The following is an 18849-nucleotide window of genomic DNA, read 5'->3' as shown; positions in this document are numbered from 1 at the left end:
GTACCCTCACTCCACTTACCCCCGTGACCTCACACAGCAAGCCCGTACTAAAGAGTACCCTCACTCCACTTACACCCTGTGACCTCACACAGCAGCCCCGTACTAAAGAGTACCCTCACTACACTTACTCCCTGTGACCTCACACAGCAAGCCCGTACTAAAGAGTACCCTAACTCCACTTACCCTCCATGACCTCACACAGCAGCCCCATACTAAAGACTACCCTCACTCCACTTACCCCCTATGACCTCACACAGCAGCCCCGTACTAAAGAGTACCCTCACTCCACTTACCCCCTACGACCTCACACAGTAACCCTGTACTTAAGAGTATCCTCACTCCACTTACCCCCTATGACCTCACACTGTAGCCCCGTACTAAAGAGTACCTTCACTCCACCTACCCCCATGACCTCACACAGCAGCCCTGTACTAAAGAGTACCCTCACTCCACTTACCCCCTATGACCTCAGACAGCAGCCCCTTACTAAAGAGTACCCTCACTCCACTTATCCCATGTGACCTCATACAGCAACCCCGTACTAAAGAGTACCCTCACTCCACCTACCCCCATGACCTCACACAGCAGCCCTGTACTAAAGAGTACCCTCACTCCACTTACCCCCTATGACCTCAGACAGCAGCCCCGTACTAAAGAGTACTCTCACTCCACTGACCCCCCTATGACCTCACACAGCAGCCCCGTACTAAAGAGTACTCTCACTCCACTTACCCCCTATGTCCTCACACAGCAGCCCCGTACTAAAGAGTACCCTCACTCCACTGACCCCTGGGACCTCACCCAGCAGCCCTGTACTAAAGTGTACCCTCGCTCCACTTACCCCCTATGGCCTCACACAGCAACCCCATACTAAAGAGTACCCTCACTCCACTTACCCCCGTGACCTCACACAGCAGCCCCGTACTAAAGAGTACCCTCACTCCACTTACCCCCTATGACCTCACACAGCAGCCCGTACTAAAGAGTACCCTCACTCCACTTACTCCCTGTGACCTCACACAGCAGCCCGTACTAAAGAGTACCCTCACTCCACTTACTCCCTGTGACCTCACACAGCAGCCCGTACTAAAGAGTACCCTCACTCCACTTACTCCCTGTGACCTCACACAGCAGCCCCGTACTAAAGAGTACACTCACTCCACTTACTCCCTGTGACCTCACACAGCAGCCCCGTACTAAAGAGTATCCTCACTCCACTCACCCCCTATGACCTCACACAGCAGCCCCGTACTATAGAGTACCCTCACTCCACTTCCCCCCTACGGCCTCACACAGCAGCCCCGTACTAAAGAGTACTCTCACTCCACTTACCCCCTATGAACTCACACAGCAGCCCCGTACTAAAGAGTACCCTCACTCGACTTACCCCTATGACCTCACACAGCAACCCCGTACTAAAGAGTATTCTCATTCCATTTACCCCCTGTGACCTCACACAGCTGCCCCGTACTAAAGAGTACCCTCACTCCACTTACCCCCTACATCCTCACACAGCAGCCCCGTACTAAAGAGTACTCTCACTCCACTTACCCCCCTTGACCTCACATAGCAGCCCCGTACTAAAGAGTACCCTCACTCCACTTACCCCCTATGACCTCACACAACTCATCATGTACACGATACACACAGCTGGCAACACCCTGGACATTTGTTTCAAGCAAAATGAATCATGTGTCTGGAATATCGACAATGCGTGTCGCTTTCAGACCACTTTGCAATCACCCTCACATTCACTCTACCACACAGCAACCTGTCACGCATCCCCTCTCCCCACATCCAGGCAAGTCAACACATTACAGACACAGCCTTAGCACCACTCATACCACCCCCGCCTCCCCAAACACACATCCCTCCATACACACACTCAACAACATTGTCTCCCTTAAAGCACAAAAACCCCATAGCAACCCCATAGCAACCATAGTCCAAAAGTTCCCTCCTGGAGGCTAGACACCTAGAACGAGCCTGTCAAAACCCAGCCATCAGAACATCACTCAAACAAAGCCACGAGAAATACAAAACAGCCACACGCAAAGCCAACCCTTACTTTCAAAAACTCCAATCCACCACCAGTTGTACTCAGAAACTACTCAAATACCTCTCCACACCCCCACCCACATACTATTCCAAAATAAACATCAGGCACGCTCTCCCTTCTTCCCTCCCACCCCTCAATCTCTATCAAAATTCCAACACGTTCAACACCATCAACACTGACACCCTCATTACCCTCACTGTCAAAATGAAACCTGCCCACTTTCAGAAGCTTCGGAGTGGCTTTTATTGATATGCCACTCATCCTCTTACAGGCCAGTCTCCTGGCGCCACACCACTTCTTCTCATTTCTGTCCAGGTATATGACTAATGCTTCTACGTTTTGCGTTCCAGAGGAAGGCCATACACCTGCTTTCCTGCCGCGCGTGACATGCACCTGTGCTTTAGTGCTTTCATTGTGCACTCAAGTTGCTATTATTTAGTGCACACTGTCTCCATTGTTCAAACACTGGGGTATCTGTTTCTCTGCACAAAATCTCTTTACATTATTTTTGGCAATGTTATAACAAATTGTTGTTTAAAAAACTAGATCACTAATGGATAATTAACATGGCACTCTCCATCTCTCCTGTCTGTTCCAACTGCTATTCTATCACTTATGCTCCTTCTCTCATGAAATCTGAAAGAAAAAAGCTGAAAAAAACTCCCCAGGCTCGCCCATCGCTGCAACCTATGTCAATGCCACTTCCAAACAGACTTTCACAGACATCCCCTTCACTGTCCCCTCTCCTGGTCCATGGACGCACCCCATCAAGTGTCCATTCTTTTTCCCTTATCCTCCTCACCCATTAATGGTGACACTAGGTGGGAGGTCCTCCTGGCATACTCCTCATCCTTTAGGTGTATCATTAATGTCTATCACAATAGCACTATTATGGCCCAAGGTTCTGAACCTGCTCTTCTCCTTCTCGATCAGTGCCTGCCTTCTCTCATAAACCTCATCCCTTATCCCACCACCCCTTCATCCCCTCCCCTCACTCCACCACCACTGATGGGAGTACCACACCCCTGTACAGCCCTCGGAAAACCTTCAAAGGTGGTAACCAGCTTCACTTAGCCAACCTGAATGCCCGCTCTGCTGTCAAACATTCCGCTGACATATGTCTCCTTTTCGAAGACTTTGACCTTGACGTCCTCGCTCTTACTGAGACGTGGGTCAATACAGCTCTGTCACTGCTCTTGACACTCTCCTTCCTGAGGGCTACAAAATCCTTTCCAAACCCAGACCCAACAGGACCGGAGGTGGCGGGGCCCTGATCTTCCCTGAGTGGGTCCCTGCTTCCATCATCTCTACTCAATCCTAGTCCTCCTTTGAATGACTCGTCTGTAGGCTGGGGGTCACCCCCACGGTCTCTCTTACCCTCGCCACTTTCTACAGACCACCTAGCCCCATCTCCCTCTTCTGTTCTGAATGGGCCGACCTCGCCTCATCTCTTTCAAGCTCCTCTTCTAAACTCCTCCTCCTTGGTCACTTCCAACATCTACTTCGCCTCTCTTGAATCATCCACTTATTAGTACCTCAGGGTCCTCTATGACTCCCTCTCTCTCACTATTCTTCCTTCCGGCCTGACTCACTCTGCTGGCCACACCCTGGATGCCCTCATCTCTGGTGACATCCCTATCTCTATTCCAGCCACCACCCCCCTCTCTTGGTCTGACCACTCTCTCCTTTCCTCCTATCTGGGGCCCCCTGGCCATCTATCAGAGTCACCCCAGCACTGCCAGCCTCCTTCACCATCATTTGACTGATGAAGCGAGTGTCAGCTGCTGCTTTTGCCTCCACTTTCATCCCCACTCCAACCCCATCTCCTGACTCTTCCTCTGACTCTGTCATTGCTAATATGTATCTTGTCATCTCCAACACTCTCGACATCCTTGCCCCTGCCATGAGGATCCACCTAAAACCTGCCACCAAGAACAACAGCTGGTACGACTCTGCAGATTTGCCGAACGGAAGGTGCAGACCTTAGGCTCATTCTCTGATAAACTGACCTGCCACCTACTACAAAGCAATAACGCTCCAAAAAGCGGACTATATTCAGCCCGCACCAATGGAAAAGGAGCCTGCCAATCCACTGGCAGTCTCCGCCCTCTGCACTGCCTTAGCCTCCCACCTCACTTCCAAAACTCAGGACATCCTGTCCTCACTCTCCTCCATCCCCATCTCCTCTCCCATTCCTAATCCCCTTCCTCCCTGACCCCTCACCCTCCTCCCTCTGGCCCATACCAACAGACGAGGTCTCTAAAGTGGTCCGCTCGATGAAGGCCTCCTCGAAACAGGTGCTCCCCTGCTCCTCTAGAACTATTAAGGACAACATCTCCTCTCTTGCCCCAGCCCTTGCAGACCTCTGTAACCACTCCTTTGCTACTGGCTCTTTCGCTCAATCCCTTAAGCACTCCCTTGAGCACCCTCTATTAAGAAAGCTTTCTGCTGACCCCACCTGCCCGGCTAACTAACTAAAGTTGGTCGTCCCCCAACTGACCATCCACACTGATCTTGTTGGCTGCCTTCATGACCACCGATCTGGATTGCAGACATCCAGAGGCACAGAACTGCTCTCCTGAATACCCGTGAAACCATGCTTGCAAATCTCGACTCCAACTCTCCTGCTGTTCTCATTCTCCTCGATCTCTCCTCCGCCTTTGACATGGTCAACCATTCCATCCTCATAAAACGATTCTGTGACACTCTCGGCATCACTGAAGGGGCACTGGACTGGCTGGCCTCTTTCCTCAGTAACCGCCCTTCCCAGCTGCAATTAGGCCCTTTCTCCTCCTCCACCCACCTCTCTACCTGTGGTGTCCTCCAGGGCTCTATCTTATCGCCTTGGCTCTTCAATATCTATCTCGCTCCTCTTACTTTGAGTCAGACATCCTCAAGTTGCAGAAACTGCTCAAAACTCTGCTCTTCTCTACCTCTTTCCCTTCCTTGCTAATCACCCCACTGCCGCTGTGACCGGCGGCCTGATCCCCGTGAACCTCCCAGGCTCTCAGGCCCTTCCTCCCTGTCATTACCAGCACCCGCCCGCCCACGCTGCGCTGCCCTTCAGGCCCCTCCTTGGTGGCTCCACAGACCACCCTTTAGAGCTGCCTGGATTAGCACTTAGCCTGAGGGGCTCCTCCTGACTCCCCTTAGCACTTCTGTCTTGGGCCCCCGCCCACACTTGTCCACTCCTTTGTCCCCCCCTTCTTTCCCCCTCCCCTGAAATTCTTATCAATGCACTTGCAAGGCTGAATGCCACAAAGCCTAGTAGGACCAGGTCTGTATATGTAATATTCTTGCTTTTATTCCCTTGCCACTGTTATTGTTTCCCTTGTTCCCTTCCCATTCAGCCCTGTGGCGCTTTGAAACTCAGTTCTGTTTTATAAAGCGCCTTATAAATGGTCAATAAAATTAAAATGAAAAATAAAATAAACATGTCTGTTTATTCAAGTAATATATGAGTGAAATGATGTATTAGTGCTTTAGATGTATTCCCGTCTCTAATTGGCATGGTAGTGTGTTTGCTTTCACCAGGAACCAACTTTCATTATGTTTAGTGGAATGTCCCAGTCCCTGTGTGAGTCGGGGAACGACCCCTCACTTCTAGATGACGCAGGTCCACCTCAAGCCTCATTCAATTGCATGAGCACCCTCGCTCCCCACCGGCTCAACATCCGCAACTCCTGTCTGTCACATGGCACCATCCCTTCTGCACTCAAAACTGGACAAATCTCACCCCTCCTCATAAAAACTCTCTCGACCCTTAACTTCCCGAAAATGACCACTCCATCAATATCCTGCCACACCTCGCCAGAATCATGGAAAACTTTGGCACTATCCAACCACAACAACACATCACCACAAACAACCTCCTCAGCCTGTTACAATTTGGCATTCGATCTGGATACAGCACCTAGACTGCTACACATCACATCCTCGATGGCCTTCACCACATCACTGACAAAGGACATACAGCACTACTCCTACTCCTCAACCTCTCTGCAGCCTTCGACAGCAACCTCTTAGCCCACAGGATGAAACTCTCAGGCATAACCCTTAAGTGCTTCTCCTCCTTCCTTGATGACAGGAAAGGCTTTGTCTCCATGCTCTCTTTTACATTCATACCCACCCCAGCCAAGTATGGCATTCATCAAAGCTCCTCCCCACCTCCTCTCCTCTTCAACCTATCAGACGAATCCCTTGGATAGACCCTTAGCAAACACAACATTCTTTTCTGCGAATGTGCAGACTACACACAAGTGTACTTGCAAATCTCATCCCCCTCAGAAGCCCAGATCCTCAGAAGCTGCCTCCCCACCAGGTTTGCTATTGGGAAGTCTGCTATCGAGGACAGGAAGGGCCTTCATCTGAAGACTGGGTAGTGATGCGTTCTTCTGCTTTCCTCTCTAGGCTTCACAAAGCCTACACTCAGGAGAGTGCCTTCTCCCAGGAGCATGGCTATGCATTTGCAGCTGGAGCCGCAGCGTCCATCAAAGGGGGAGTTCCATCGATAGCGGAAGGGGAGAGGAGGATCACCCTGAGCACAAGCACTTTTCACGAATGGAATATTGGCGGAAGCAACAGAATGGAGGTACAGGAATATCGGTGCTGTTGCTGCCTGTTTATTGTTATTTAATGTCTGTGTCCATGTTGGGGGGGCTCTGTTCATGGTGTGATGAAAACTGGTGAAATATGAGTAGACCTGGAAAGAAAGCAAGAGAGGGCAAGCAGGATAGGGCAAGCAGGAGAGGGCAAGCAGACGAGGGCAAGCAGGCGAGGGCAAGCAGGCGAGGGCAAGCAGACGAGGGCAAGCAGGCGAGGGCAAGCAGGAGAGGGCAAGCAGGAGAGGGCAAGCAGGAGAGGGCAAGCAGGCGAGGGCAAGCAGGAAAGGGCAAGCAGGAGAGGGCAAGCAGGAGAGGGCAAGCAGACGAGAGCAAGCAGGAGAGGGCAAGCAGACGAGAGCAAGCAGGAGAGGGCAAGCAGGCGAGGGCAAGCAGGAGAGGGCAAGCAGACGAGGGCAGGCAGGCGAAGGCAAGCAGGCGAGGGCAAGCAGGAGAGGGCAGGCAGGCGAGGGCAAGAAGGCAAGGGCAAGAAGGCAAGGGCAAGCAGGAGAGGGCAAGCAGGAGAGGGCAAGCAGGAGAGGGCAAGCAGGCGAGGGCAAGCAGGAGAGGGCAAGCAGACGAGGGCAGGCAGGCGAGGGCAAGCAGGCGAGGGCAAGCAGGAGAGGGCAAGCAGGAGAGGGCAAGCAGACGAGGGCAGGCAGGCGAGGGCAAGCAGGCGAGGGCAAGCAGGAGAGGGCAAGCAGTGCAGCCTGGCCCCGCTCCTGCTCACACGTGTGCCCTTCTATCGCTTCACAGCTTTATGATGGAGAGGTGAGTGGTGTTCTGCGATTATTGCAGTCCTCATAGCGTGACATACCTTTAAAGTAGCTGCAATATATTTGAAAGTGAACATAAAACCTATCTGAGCAATGCTACCTGATGTATAGCGGGCCAGCCTCCACAGTCTTAGCAATGTAAGGCATGATGTGTTCTGATATGTGACCGCTGACTAGTACGGGTTGCTTGGTGCATGTATGCAGCTCACCTTAATAGGGTTGAGATTGCAGAAGCAGCGACCCCATATTCCGTCCCACATAAAAAGAAACCTGCTACTTACCTTGTGCTCATTTTTAATAACACTTACATAATAACTGTCTCTGTTCATAAAGGAACCAAACCTCTCCTGCATTTGCAATCACCACTCAGCTGCTTACCTTTACTCTGTCCATCACTAGACTCCAAGCGGCTTACCTTTACTCTGTCCATCACTAGACTCCAAGCGGCTTACCTTTACTCTGTCCATCACTAGACTCCAAGCGGCTTACCTTTACTCTGTCCATCACTAGACTCCAAGCGGCTTACCTTTACTCTGTCCATCACTAGACTCCAAGCGGCTTACCTTTACTCTGTCCATCACTAGACTCCAAGCGGCTTACCTTTACTCTGTCCATCACTAGACTCCAAGCGGCTTACCTTTACTCTGTCCATCACTAGACTCCAAGCGGCTTACCTTTACTCTGTCCATCACTAGACTCCAAGCGGCTTACCTTTACTCTGTCCATCACTAGACTCCAAGCGGCTTACCTTTACTCTGTCCATCACTAGACTCCAAGCGGCTTACCTTTACTCTGTCCATCACTAGACTCCAAGCGGCTTACCTTTACTCTGTCCATCACTAGACTCCAAGCGGCTTACCTTTACTCTGTCCATCACTAGACTCCAAGCGGCTTACCTTTACTCTGTCCATCACTAGACTCCAAGCGGCTTACCTTTACTCTGTCCATCACTAGACTCCAAGCGGCTTACCTTTACTCTGTCCATCACTAGACTCCAAGCGGCTTACCTTTACTCTGTCCATCACTAGACTCCAAGCGGCTTACCTTTACTCTGTCCATCACTAGACTCCAAGCGGCTTACCTTTACTCTGTCCATCACTAGACTCCAAGCGGCTTACCTTTACTCTGTCCATCACTAGACTCCAAGCGGCTTACCTTTACTCTGTCCATCACTAGACTCCAAGCGGCTTACCTTTACTCTGTCCATCACTAGACTCCAAGCGGCTTACCTTTACTCTGTCCATCACTAGACTCCAAGCGGCTTACCTTTACTCTGTCCATCACTAGACTCCAAGCGGCTTACCTTTACTCTGTCCATCACTAGACTCCAAGCGGCTTACCTTTACTCTGTCCATCACTAGACTCCAAGCGGCTTACCTTTACTCTGTCCATCACTAGACTCCAAGCGGCTTACCTTTACTCTGTCCATCACTAGACTCCAAGCGGCTTACCTTTACTCTGTCCATCACTAGACTCCAAGCGGCTTACCTTTACTCTGTCCATCACTAGACTCCAAGCGGCTTACCTTTACTCTGTCCATCACTAGACTCCAAGCGGCTTACCTTTACTCTGTCCATCACTAGACTCCAAGCGGCTTACCTTTACTCTGTCCATCACTAGACTCCAAGCGGCTTACCTTTACTCTGTCCATCACTAGACTCCAAGCGGCTTACCTTTACTCTGTCCATCACTAGACTCCAAGCGGCTTACCTTTACTCTGTCCATCACTAGACTCCAAGCGGCTTACCTTTATGCCATGTCCTTTGCATTAGCTTTCTTATGTCTAACATTACTTGCATCTTATTCCAGTGCAGGATAACATTCTGAGCATTACATCTAGGGGTTGGGGAGGTGAACAGGTGTGAGAACACCGGGAAATCCCAGTGACCAGGCACTGAGGGGCAGGGGCGTAGGAGACCCATAACATCGCTGGGGGACAGGGGACACCTTGGGACTTTGCTTTTTATAATTTATTTATTGAGTTTTAGTCAAAGAACTCGACTTTTCACAAAATTAAAATAGCAGTACGTATTAAATCACATATCATCACTGTATGAAGTAAGAAAAAAGAAGAAAAGAAAATAGAAGAAAATTAAGAAAAAGAAAAGCGGTTCAGAGTATAAAATCGTTTTATTTGGCGTCTCACTTCAGAAGGCTCCGTTCGCATAAAAATGTTACCACTTCCCAGGTTAAAAGGCTTTCATGGCCTGAGCAGAGCTGGTCCCAAAAAGATTGGGTCTCCACCCACCATTCTTGGCTTGTCCACAAATCTTTACAAACCTCTTAACGGGGCACAAACCACAGAGTAAAAGGATCTGTCCGTTATTTTGTAGCGAGCACACCAGCGTGCTTTAGATGACTGAAGACATCCTGTGTCCACTATTTGATGGTGTTTACTCACTTTGCAGCCCTTTCCGATGTTTTGGACTCAAACTCCAATTAGCCACGGTCCGCATAGTCCAAAACACCTGGAGGGACACAACATGAGAAATTATTATCATAGAAGAAAACAGACCTGGTATTAGTGACGCATTACATATGCTGAACGGCAGATGGCAGATTACAAGCAAACAACCATCAGCCCTTAAAGTAGTCCGCGAATTGCACCTCCATTTCTGTGATCTGGGTCTAAGCGACAGCTGGAATCGCGGTAGCGCACGACTCATCTTTCATCCTTCATTAATGGATAAAATGCGTTCAACTAAATTGGTGAATAGTTCTCACTCCTTCACATTCTATCAAGTGAGAGTAAGAAATCCCTCGCACCACCCCACAAACGCTCATGATAGGCCCAGGCCTGCCGAACTCCTCCCATGAAAGTGTGCGACTGCACTAATTGCAGCGGTGCTAATACCCAGTTTTTAAAAGCGCTAGGAAGCAGCACACATGAGGCTGCATGTTAGCGCTATATAGATATCAGTGATCACAAAAACATGCCCCGCTGGCCCAACGGCCCCAGCCAACGCCCATGGCTCCCCAGTGCCACCAAACCACGTTGCACAATCCACGAGCCACACACAGACAGACAGACAGACAGACTCGAGTCTATTGTCGCCATGTCTGAAAACCATGGGCCATCGTTCTGCCCGTACCAGACACACAGTTTGGAAAAACCAGTTTGGGGAAAAGGGACACCATGTTGGCGGTTCTGTTTATAGTAAATATGTTGCGACAGGATTCCTAAGAGTGAAAGTCGGATGTGGTTTTTTTAGCTGCCCCCTTTCCATTGGAAGCCTCTCTAGATGAAATGGGTACATACCTTTGAGAACATGCTAGATAGCTAACCCGTGCAAATCGTTTTCAAACATTATATGAATCTGTCATACATTTTGCACCCTCGCAAATAAATAAAAAGTAACGAAACAGTAGACTTACTGTCTAAATCCATTATTTAATGGTATGCATTTCAAGCACACATGCAAATCCTAAAACGGCCTACAATAAAGCAAAAAGAAACGTCTTTTGCATGAATAATTGAAGCGCCTATAATGCATTCCAATATGGGCTGCAGTAGCAGACAGAGCTGCCTTTTCATTTGATCTTCCCAGGTCTTAAAAAGGGGCGTGAGCAGGGTGACTGGCTGGGTGGTGGTGCAGGCCCTCCCATCTGCGGGTGTAAAGCCAGGTTTGGCCAATGAACACCCATTTCTAGCCCAGGTGAGCCCAAGAGCGTGGCAGGCAGTCGGGTCGGCATCCGCCCCGCGGGCACTCCGTGGCTATAGGACACAAGTAGTACAGCTGCAGCATTTAACCCTTTTACCCCGAGACGTCACGTGCATGAAGTGGTCCATCTGAGGGGTACAGTGAATCTATAGAGCCCGGGTGCAGGGGGCCTGGTTCTACTTTTCTCTGGCCCTGTGTCCCTGTGCAGCGGACTGCTCACTCTTCTCAAGGTTTAGGAAACTCTTGGACTTCTAGGGTACCTATTCAGACTTTGCCCTCCCAATGATACCCTCGTGTCCTAGAGCAGCGCTTTCCTGGCTGGGTGCCATCAGTTTGGCGAAAGAGAAGATGGCAGCTGCACCTGGGAATTGCGGCTCATTAAATGTCGTAATGCAGAAGGATAACCTGAAGGCCGGCACTGGGAGCGGGCAGAAGTTCAGGCTAAGGCTGTGGGGGGAGATGGCTATTATATAAATGGTTCTTCTCCCTACGTTTCAGTACGCATTTAGCACGCTCCCGCGTCCTCCCCTCCCCCGATTCCTCCAGGTTAAAAAAGAAAGATTGTGGCACTTACACGCAGGACTCTAACAGCACTGCTTTGCGAAAATGAAAAGACCCTCGGAAATGCACTGTGCCTTTTAAAAGAGAAAGACGATTGAAGCCACCAGTTTGATTTCCCAAGTGTAGAGAAGAAATGAGTCAATCATAGAATGTACATTTGTCCAGCACTTGACTTCTGCTGTGCTGTGCTGACCCCTCGCAGCCCACATCCAATGGCTATTGGCTATCCTCGGCTTGTGGGGAACGGGTCGAAAGCTTGACCTTGTGTGAGTGCAACCTGATATTCTATTCACCATGAGTGACCATGAGTGACCCAGATCAATGCTCCTCTCCTGTGTCACGCGGACGCAGCTGCTTGAATGCTGTTTTTTGTCTTCATGCCGGCATGGACCTCACCATTCACAGTGGAGGTGGCAATGAGTAACGCAGAGAGGGGCCTCTGGGACCCGTTTCCGCACCCTCTAGCAATACAGGCTTTCTTCATGCTAGGGTGGGCATAAGGTTCTATGTCTCCAGGACAACATCTGTACACAGCTCTATTCAAAGTACCAGGACACAATGGTCTGTGAAGGGGAAAGCCAGGCCTGAAAAGCCGATATTCCTGTGCTGTGAAGCGCCAGTGTTACCCCACAGCAGCCATCGAGGGTGTTCCAAGACAGGGCCTGGCATTGGGCTATGCAGCCTGCCTGTGCAGTATGCTGGCATCAGTGAATCTGCTGGGTTTCCAGAGCATCTTGACCCCAGCCATGCCCCTAGAAGCGATGCAGCTCCAGCCTTCCCACTTCTCTTATAGACGATATCTGTTTAAAAGCACAGATTCCCTGCCTCCCGACATGAGCCTCCTACCCCATTACAGCGGCAGCACTGCTCCAGCAGCTCTTCTCTCTGCGGTGGCGGCAGCGGGAGCAGCGTCTTTAGTATCAAGTAGCTCTGGACTGCAACTGGGCAGGGCAATTAACCACTTGTAATGTGCCCACATCTTCCCTTTGGAGTAGGTAAGCCTAGCGCCTGGAGTGAAATGTCTTCGAAGTGTGCGGAGTGCGTTTTTACACCAGATGTGAAGTTGGCTGTGGGGCGACTTGACTCCTTGGCGACGAAGCAGTGCTTCGGGAATGCTCTGTGGGGCATGGCTAGTTCTGCAGCCCGCTCCGCCGTCCGTGCTCTCTGATCCTGCCCCTGCCTGCTGTCTAAAATCCTCCCCATTTTCTTCTAGAGCCGATGGCGCCCTTGTTTTTTTTTACACCTCCCTAGAAGATTCCCGGCACCCCCATCCAGGTCACCCTGTGCTTAACCCATGCACTCCTCGCGCCGGCTCCTCAGTCTTTCCGCACACACAGGCATGCACTGCACACCACGTTATGTATAGCACTCATCCCCAACCCATGCCGGCCCCGGCAGGCCCCGGCCCACTTTAAGCACTGGTCAGGGGCCACTTTCACTTACCTTAGTAGGCTACGTGGGTCTCGACGTCGAGCCTCAGGCTGTCTCAGGACTGGTCGCCAGTGGTGCAGTCGTGCAGGAGTCACACTCGGTGCCTCTGCTCTCACCTCTCAGGAGGACGCGTCAGCCAGTGTCTGCTTCTTCTGGAAGCTGAGGTCGGAGCGAGGCTGCCCCGCAGTGCAGGGGCACGGCACGTGCAGACTGTAGTATGGTGTTGTGCCCCGGCCTGGCTGGGCACACATGTAACGCAACTGCGCTGGCGCGGGGGGGAGGGGGAAAGCACGAGCGAGCTGCCTGTGAGCAGCAGATTTGTTGCTGTAACAAGATAAGAATCTTAATATGACCTGCTGCTGCCTGCAAAGTTCAGAGTCTGAGACTCAGAAACACAAGACTCCATAGCGACACACACACTGGGGGAGGATAAATGCCATTGTATCCCCCCCACTTAAAATTTTGGGGGTATTTGTCCCCCCTGTCCTCCTGTCCTACGCCCATGCTGAGAGGGGAAACCTGAAACAGTCCCGCTGGACGTGCGCTCAACTGCACAGTGCTCTCTTGGGACCCTAGGAAACTTCTGAGCTCCTCAGCACGTTGCCAGAGCACGGTGGTCCTAGTGCGTGATATACCGGGATGGTAAGCTTTTGATCACTACCCGCTGCTTAGTGCTCCCATGGACCAGTAGTACTGTTGCCTGCTGCAGGCTTGCCCCCGCTGAGCTTCTGTGAGGATGGCGCAACTGGGCAAATGTCAGTCAAGATAGGACAGACCTGACCTGCACACCTGATCCAAAGTAGGAGCAGATCATCAAACACTATAGGACCCGACCTGCACAGCTGATCCAAACTATGATCAGATCACCAACACTATAGGACCCGACATGCACAGCTGATCCAAAGTAGGAGCAGATCATCAAACACTATAGGACCCGACCTGCACAGCTGATCCAAACTATGATCAGATCACCAACACTATAGGACCCGACCTGCACAGCTGATCCAAACTATGATCAGATCACCAACACTATAGGACCCGACCTGCACAGCTGATCCAACGTATGAGCAGATCATCAAACACTATAGGACCTGACCTGCACAGCTGATCCAACGTATGAGCAGATCATCAAACACTATAGGACCCGACCTGCACAGCTGATCCAACGTATGAGCAGATCATCAAACACTATAGGACCTGACCGGCACAGCTGATCCAAAGTATGATCAGATCACCAACACTATAGGACCCGACCTGCACAGCTGATCCCAAGTGTGAGCAGATCATCAATCACTATAGGACCCGACCTGCACAGCTGATCCAAAGTATGATCAGATCACCAACACTATAGGACCCGACCTGCACAGCTGATCCAAAGTAGGAGCAGATCATCAAACACTATAGGACCTGACCTGCACAGCTGATCCAAAGTATGAGCAGATCATCAAACACTATAGGACCTGACCTGCACAGCTGATCCAAAGTAGGATCAGATCATCAAACACTATAGGACCCGACCTGCACAGCTGATCCAAAGTAGGAGCAGATCGTCAAACACTATAGGACCCGACCTGCACAGCTGATCCAAAGTATGATCAGATCGTCAAACACTATAGGACCCGACCTGCACAGCTGATCCAAAGTAGGAGCAGATCATCAAACACTATAGGACCCAACCTGCACAGCTGATCCAAAGTAGGAGCAGATCATCAAACACTATAGGACCCGACCTGCACAGCTGATCCAAAGTAGGAGCAGATCATCAAACGCTATAGGACCCGACCTGCACAGCTGATCCAAAGTATGATCAGATCATCAAACACTATAGGACCTGACCTGCACAGCTGATCCAAAGTAGGAGCAGACCACCAACACTACAGGACCTGACCTGCACAGCTGATCCAAAGTATGAGCAGATCACCAACACTAGAGGACCCGACCTGCACAGCTGATCCAAAGTATGATCAGATCGTCAAACACTATAGGACCCGACATGCACAGGTGATCCAAAGTATGATCAGATCATCAAACACTATAGGACCCGTCCTGCACAGCTGATCCAAAGTAGGATCAGATCATCAAACACTATAGGACCCGACCTGCACAGCTGATCCAAAGTAGGAGCAGATCGTCAAACACTATAGGACCCGACCTGCACAGCTGATCCAAAGTAGGAGCAGATCATCAAACACTATAGGACCCGACCTGCACAGCTGATCCAAAGTATGAGCAGATCACCAACACTATAGGACCCGACCTGCACAGCTGATCCAAAGTAGGAGCAGATCATCAAACACTATAGGACCCGACCTGCACAGCTGATCCAAAGTATGAGCAGATCGTCAAACACTATAGGACCCGACCTGCACAGCTGATCCAAAGTAGGAGCAGATCATCAAACACTATAGGACCCGACCTGCACAGCTGATCCAAAGTATGAGCAGATCACCAACACTATAGGACCCGACCTGCACAGCTGATCCAAAGTAGGAGCAGATCGTCAAACACTATAGGACCCGACCTGCACAGCTGATCCAAAGTAGGAGCAGATCATCAAACACTATAGGACCCGACCTGCACAGCTGATCCAAAGTATGATCAGATCATCAAACACTAGAGGACCCAACCTGCACACCTGAACCAAAGTGTGAGCAGATCATCAAACACTATAGGACCCGTCCTGCACACCTGAACCAAAGTGTGAGCAGATCGTCAAACACTACAGGACCCGACCTGCACAGCTGATCCAAAGTATGAGCAGATCACCAACACTAGAGGACCCGACCTGCACAGCTGATCCAAAGTATGATCAGATCATCAACACTATAGGACCCGACCTGCACAGCTGATCCAAAGTATGATCAGATCATCAAACACTATAGGACCCAACCTGCACAGCTGATCCAAAGTATGAGCAGATCATCAAACACTATAGGACCCGTCCTGCACACCTGAACCAAAGTGTGAGCAGATCGTCAAACACTACAGGACCCGACCTGCACACCTGAACCAAAGTATGATCAGATCGTCAAACACTACAGGACCCGACCTGCACAGCTGATCCAAAGTGTGAGGAGATCATCCAACACTATAGGACCCGACCTGCACAGGTGATCCAAAGTATGATCAGATCGTCAAACACTATAGGACCCGACCTGCACAGCTGATCCAAAGTATGATCAGATCATCAAACACTATAGGACCCGACCTGCACAGCTGATCCAAAGTATGATCAGATCACCAACACTATAGGACCCGACCTGCACAGCTGATCCAAAGTAGGAGCAGATCATCAAACACTATAGGACCTGACCTGCACAGCTGATCCAAAGTAGGAGCAGATCATCAAACGCTATAGGACCCGACCTGCACAGCTGATCCAAAGTAGGAGCAGATCATCAAACACTATAGGACCCGACCTGCACAGCTGATCCAAAGTAGGCGCAGATCATCAAACACTATAGGACCCAACCTGCACAGCTGATCCAAAGTATGAGCAGATCATCAAACACTATAGGACCCAACCTGCACAGCTGATCCAAAGTATGAGCAGATCACCAACACTAGAGGACCCGACCTGCACAGCTGATCCAAAGTATGATCAGATCGTCAAACACTATAGGACCCGACATGCACAGGTGATCCAAAGTATGAGCAGATCATCAAACACTATAGGACCCGACCTGCACAGCTGATCCAAAGTATGATCAGATCGTCAAACACTATAGGACCCGACCTGCACAGCTGATCCAAAGTAGGAGCAGATCATCAAACACTAGAGGACCCGACCTGCACAGCTGATCCAAAGTAGGAGCAGATCATCAAACACTATAGGACCCGTCCTGCACAGCTGATCCAAAGTAGGAGCAGATCATCAAACACTATAGGACCCGACCTGCACAGCTGATCCAAAGTATGAGCAGATCACCAACACTAGAGGACCCGACCTGCACAGCTGATCCAAAGTAGGATCAGATCGTCAAACACTATAGGACCCGACATGCACAGGTGATCCAAAGTATGAGCAGATCATCAAACACTATAGGACCTGACCTGCACAGCTGATCCAAAGTAGGATCAGATCATCAAACACTATAGGACCCGACCTGCACAGCTGATCCAAAGTAGGAGCAGATCGTCAAACACTATAGGACCCGACCTGCACAGCTGATCCAAAGTATGATCAGATCGTCAAACACTATAGGACCCGACCTGCACAGCTGATCCAAAGTAGGAGCAGATCATCAAACACTATAGGACCCAACCTGCACAGCTGATCCAAAGTAGGAGCAGATCATCAAACACTATAGGACCCGACCTGCACAGCTGATCCAAAGTATGATCAGATCATCAAACACTAGAGGACCCGACCTGCACAGCTGATCCAAAGTATGATCAGATCATCAAACACTATAGGACCTGACCTGCACAGCTGATCCAAAGTATGATCAGATCGTCAAACACTATAGGACCCGACCTGCACAGCTGATCCAAAGTATGATCAGATCGTCAAACACTATAGGACCCGACCTGCACAGCTGATCCAAAGTATGATCAGATCGTCAAACACTATAGGACCCGACCTGCACAGCTGATCCAAAGTATGAGCAGATCATCAAACACTATAGGACCCGTCCTGCACACCTGAACCAAAGTGTGAGCAGATCGTCAAACACTACAGGACCCGACCTGCACACCTGAACCAAAGTATGATCAGATCGTCAAACACTACAGGACCCGACCTGCACAGCTGATCCAAAGTATGATCAGATCGTCAAACACTATAGGACCCGACCTGCACAGGTGATCCAAAGTAGGAGCAGATCATCAAACACTATAGGACCCGACCTGCACAGCTGATCCAAAGTAGGAGCAGATCATCAAACGCTATAGGACCCGACCTGCACAGCTGATCCAAAGTATGATCAGATCATCAAACACTATAGGACCTGACCTGCACAGCTGATCCAAAGTAGGAGCAGACCACCAACACTACAGGACCTGACCTGCACAGCTGATCCAAAGTAGGAGCAGATCACCAACACTAGAGGACCCGACCTGCACAGCTGATCCAAAGTATGATCAGATCGTCAAACACTATAGGACCCGACATGCACAGGTGATCCAAAGTAGGAGCAGATCATCAAACACTATAGGACCCGCCCTGCACAGCTGATCCGAAGTAGGAGCAGATCATCAAACACTAGAGGACCCGACCTGCACAGCTGATCCAAAGTGGGAGCAGATCATCAAACACTACAGGACCTGACCTGCACAGCTGATCCATAGTAGGAGCAGATCGTCAAACACTACAGGACCTGACCTGCACAGCTGATCCAAAGTATGATCAGATCGTCAAACACTATAGGACCCGACATGCACAGCTGATCCAAAGTATGAGCAGATCATCAAACACTATAGGACCCGTCCTGCACACCTGAACCAAAGTGTGAGCGGATCGTCAAACACTATAGGACCCGTCCTGCACACCTGAACTAAAGTGTGAGCAGATCGTCAAACACTACAGGACCCGACCTGCACAGCTGATCCAAAGTATGATCAGATCGTCAAACACTATAGGACCCGACCTGCACAGGTGATCCAAAGTAGGAGCAGATCATCAAACGCTATAGGACCCGACCTGCACAGCTGATCCAAAGTAGGAGCAGATCATCAAACGCTATAGGACCCGACCTGCACAGCTGATCCAAAGTATGATCAGATCATCAAACACTATAGGACCTGACCTGCACAGCTGA

The 18849-nt window shown here is 50.4% G+C and overlaps 1 protein-coding gene across 1 annotated transcript in view; it reads left to right on the top strand.

The window, feature by feature from the left end:
• Positions 1-18849, top strand: part of LOC138447908 (uncharacterized) — a 416627-nt gene that overhangs the window by 339963 nt on the left and 57815 nt on the right. Inside the window, exon 8 of the mRNA XM_069604423.1 lies at positions 6470-6650. Coding sequence (XP_069460524.1) covers positions 6470-6650 — 181 coding nt within the window. The remainder of the gene's footprint in view (positions 1-6469; positions 6651-18849) is intronic.

Source organism: Ambystoma mexicanum, chromosome 3q (assembly GCF_040938575.1).
Source record: "Ambystoma mexicanum isolate Mex_15411 chromosome 3q, UKY_AmexF1_1, whole genome shotgun sequence".
In the NCBI taxonomy this organism is placed as follows: domain Eukaryota; kingdom Metazoa; phylum Chordata; class Amphibia; order Caudata; family Ambystomatidae; genus Ambystoma; species Ambystoma mexicanum.
This window is presented reverse-complemented; position numbering and strand designations above follow the sequence as displayed.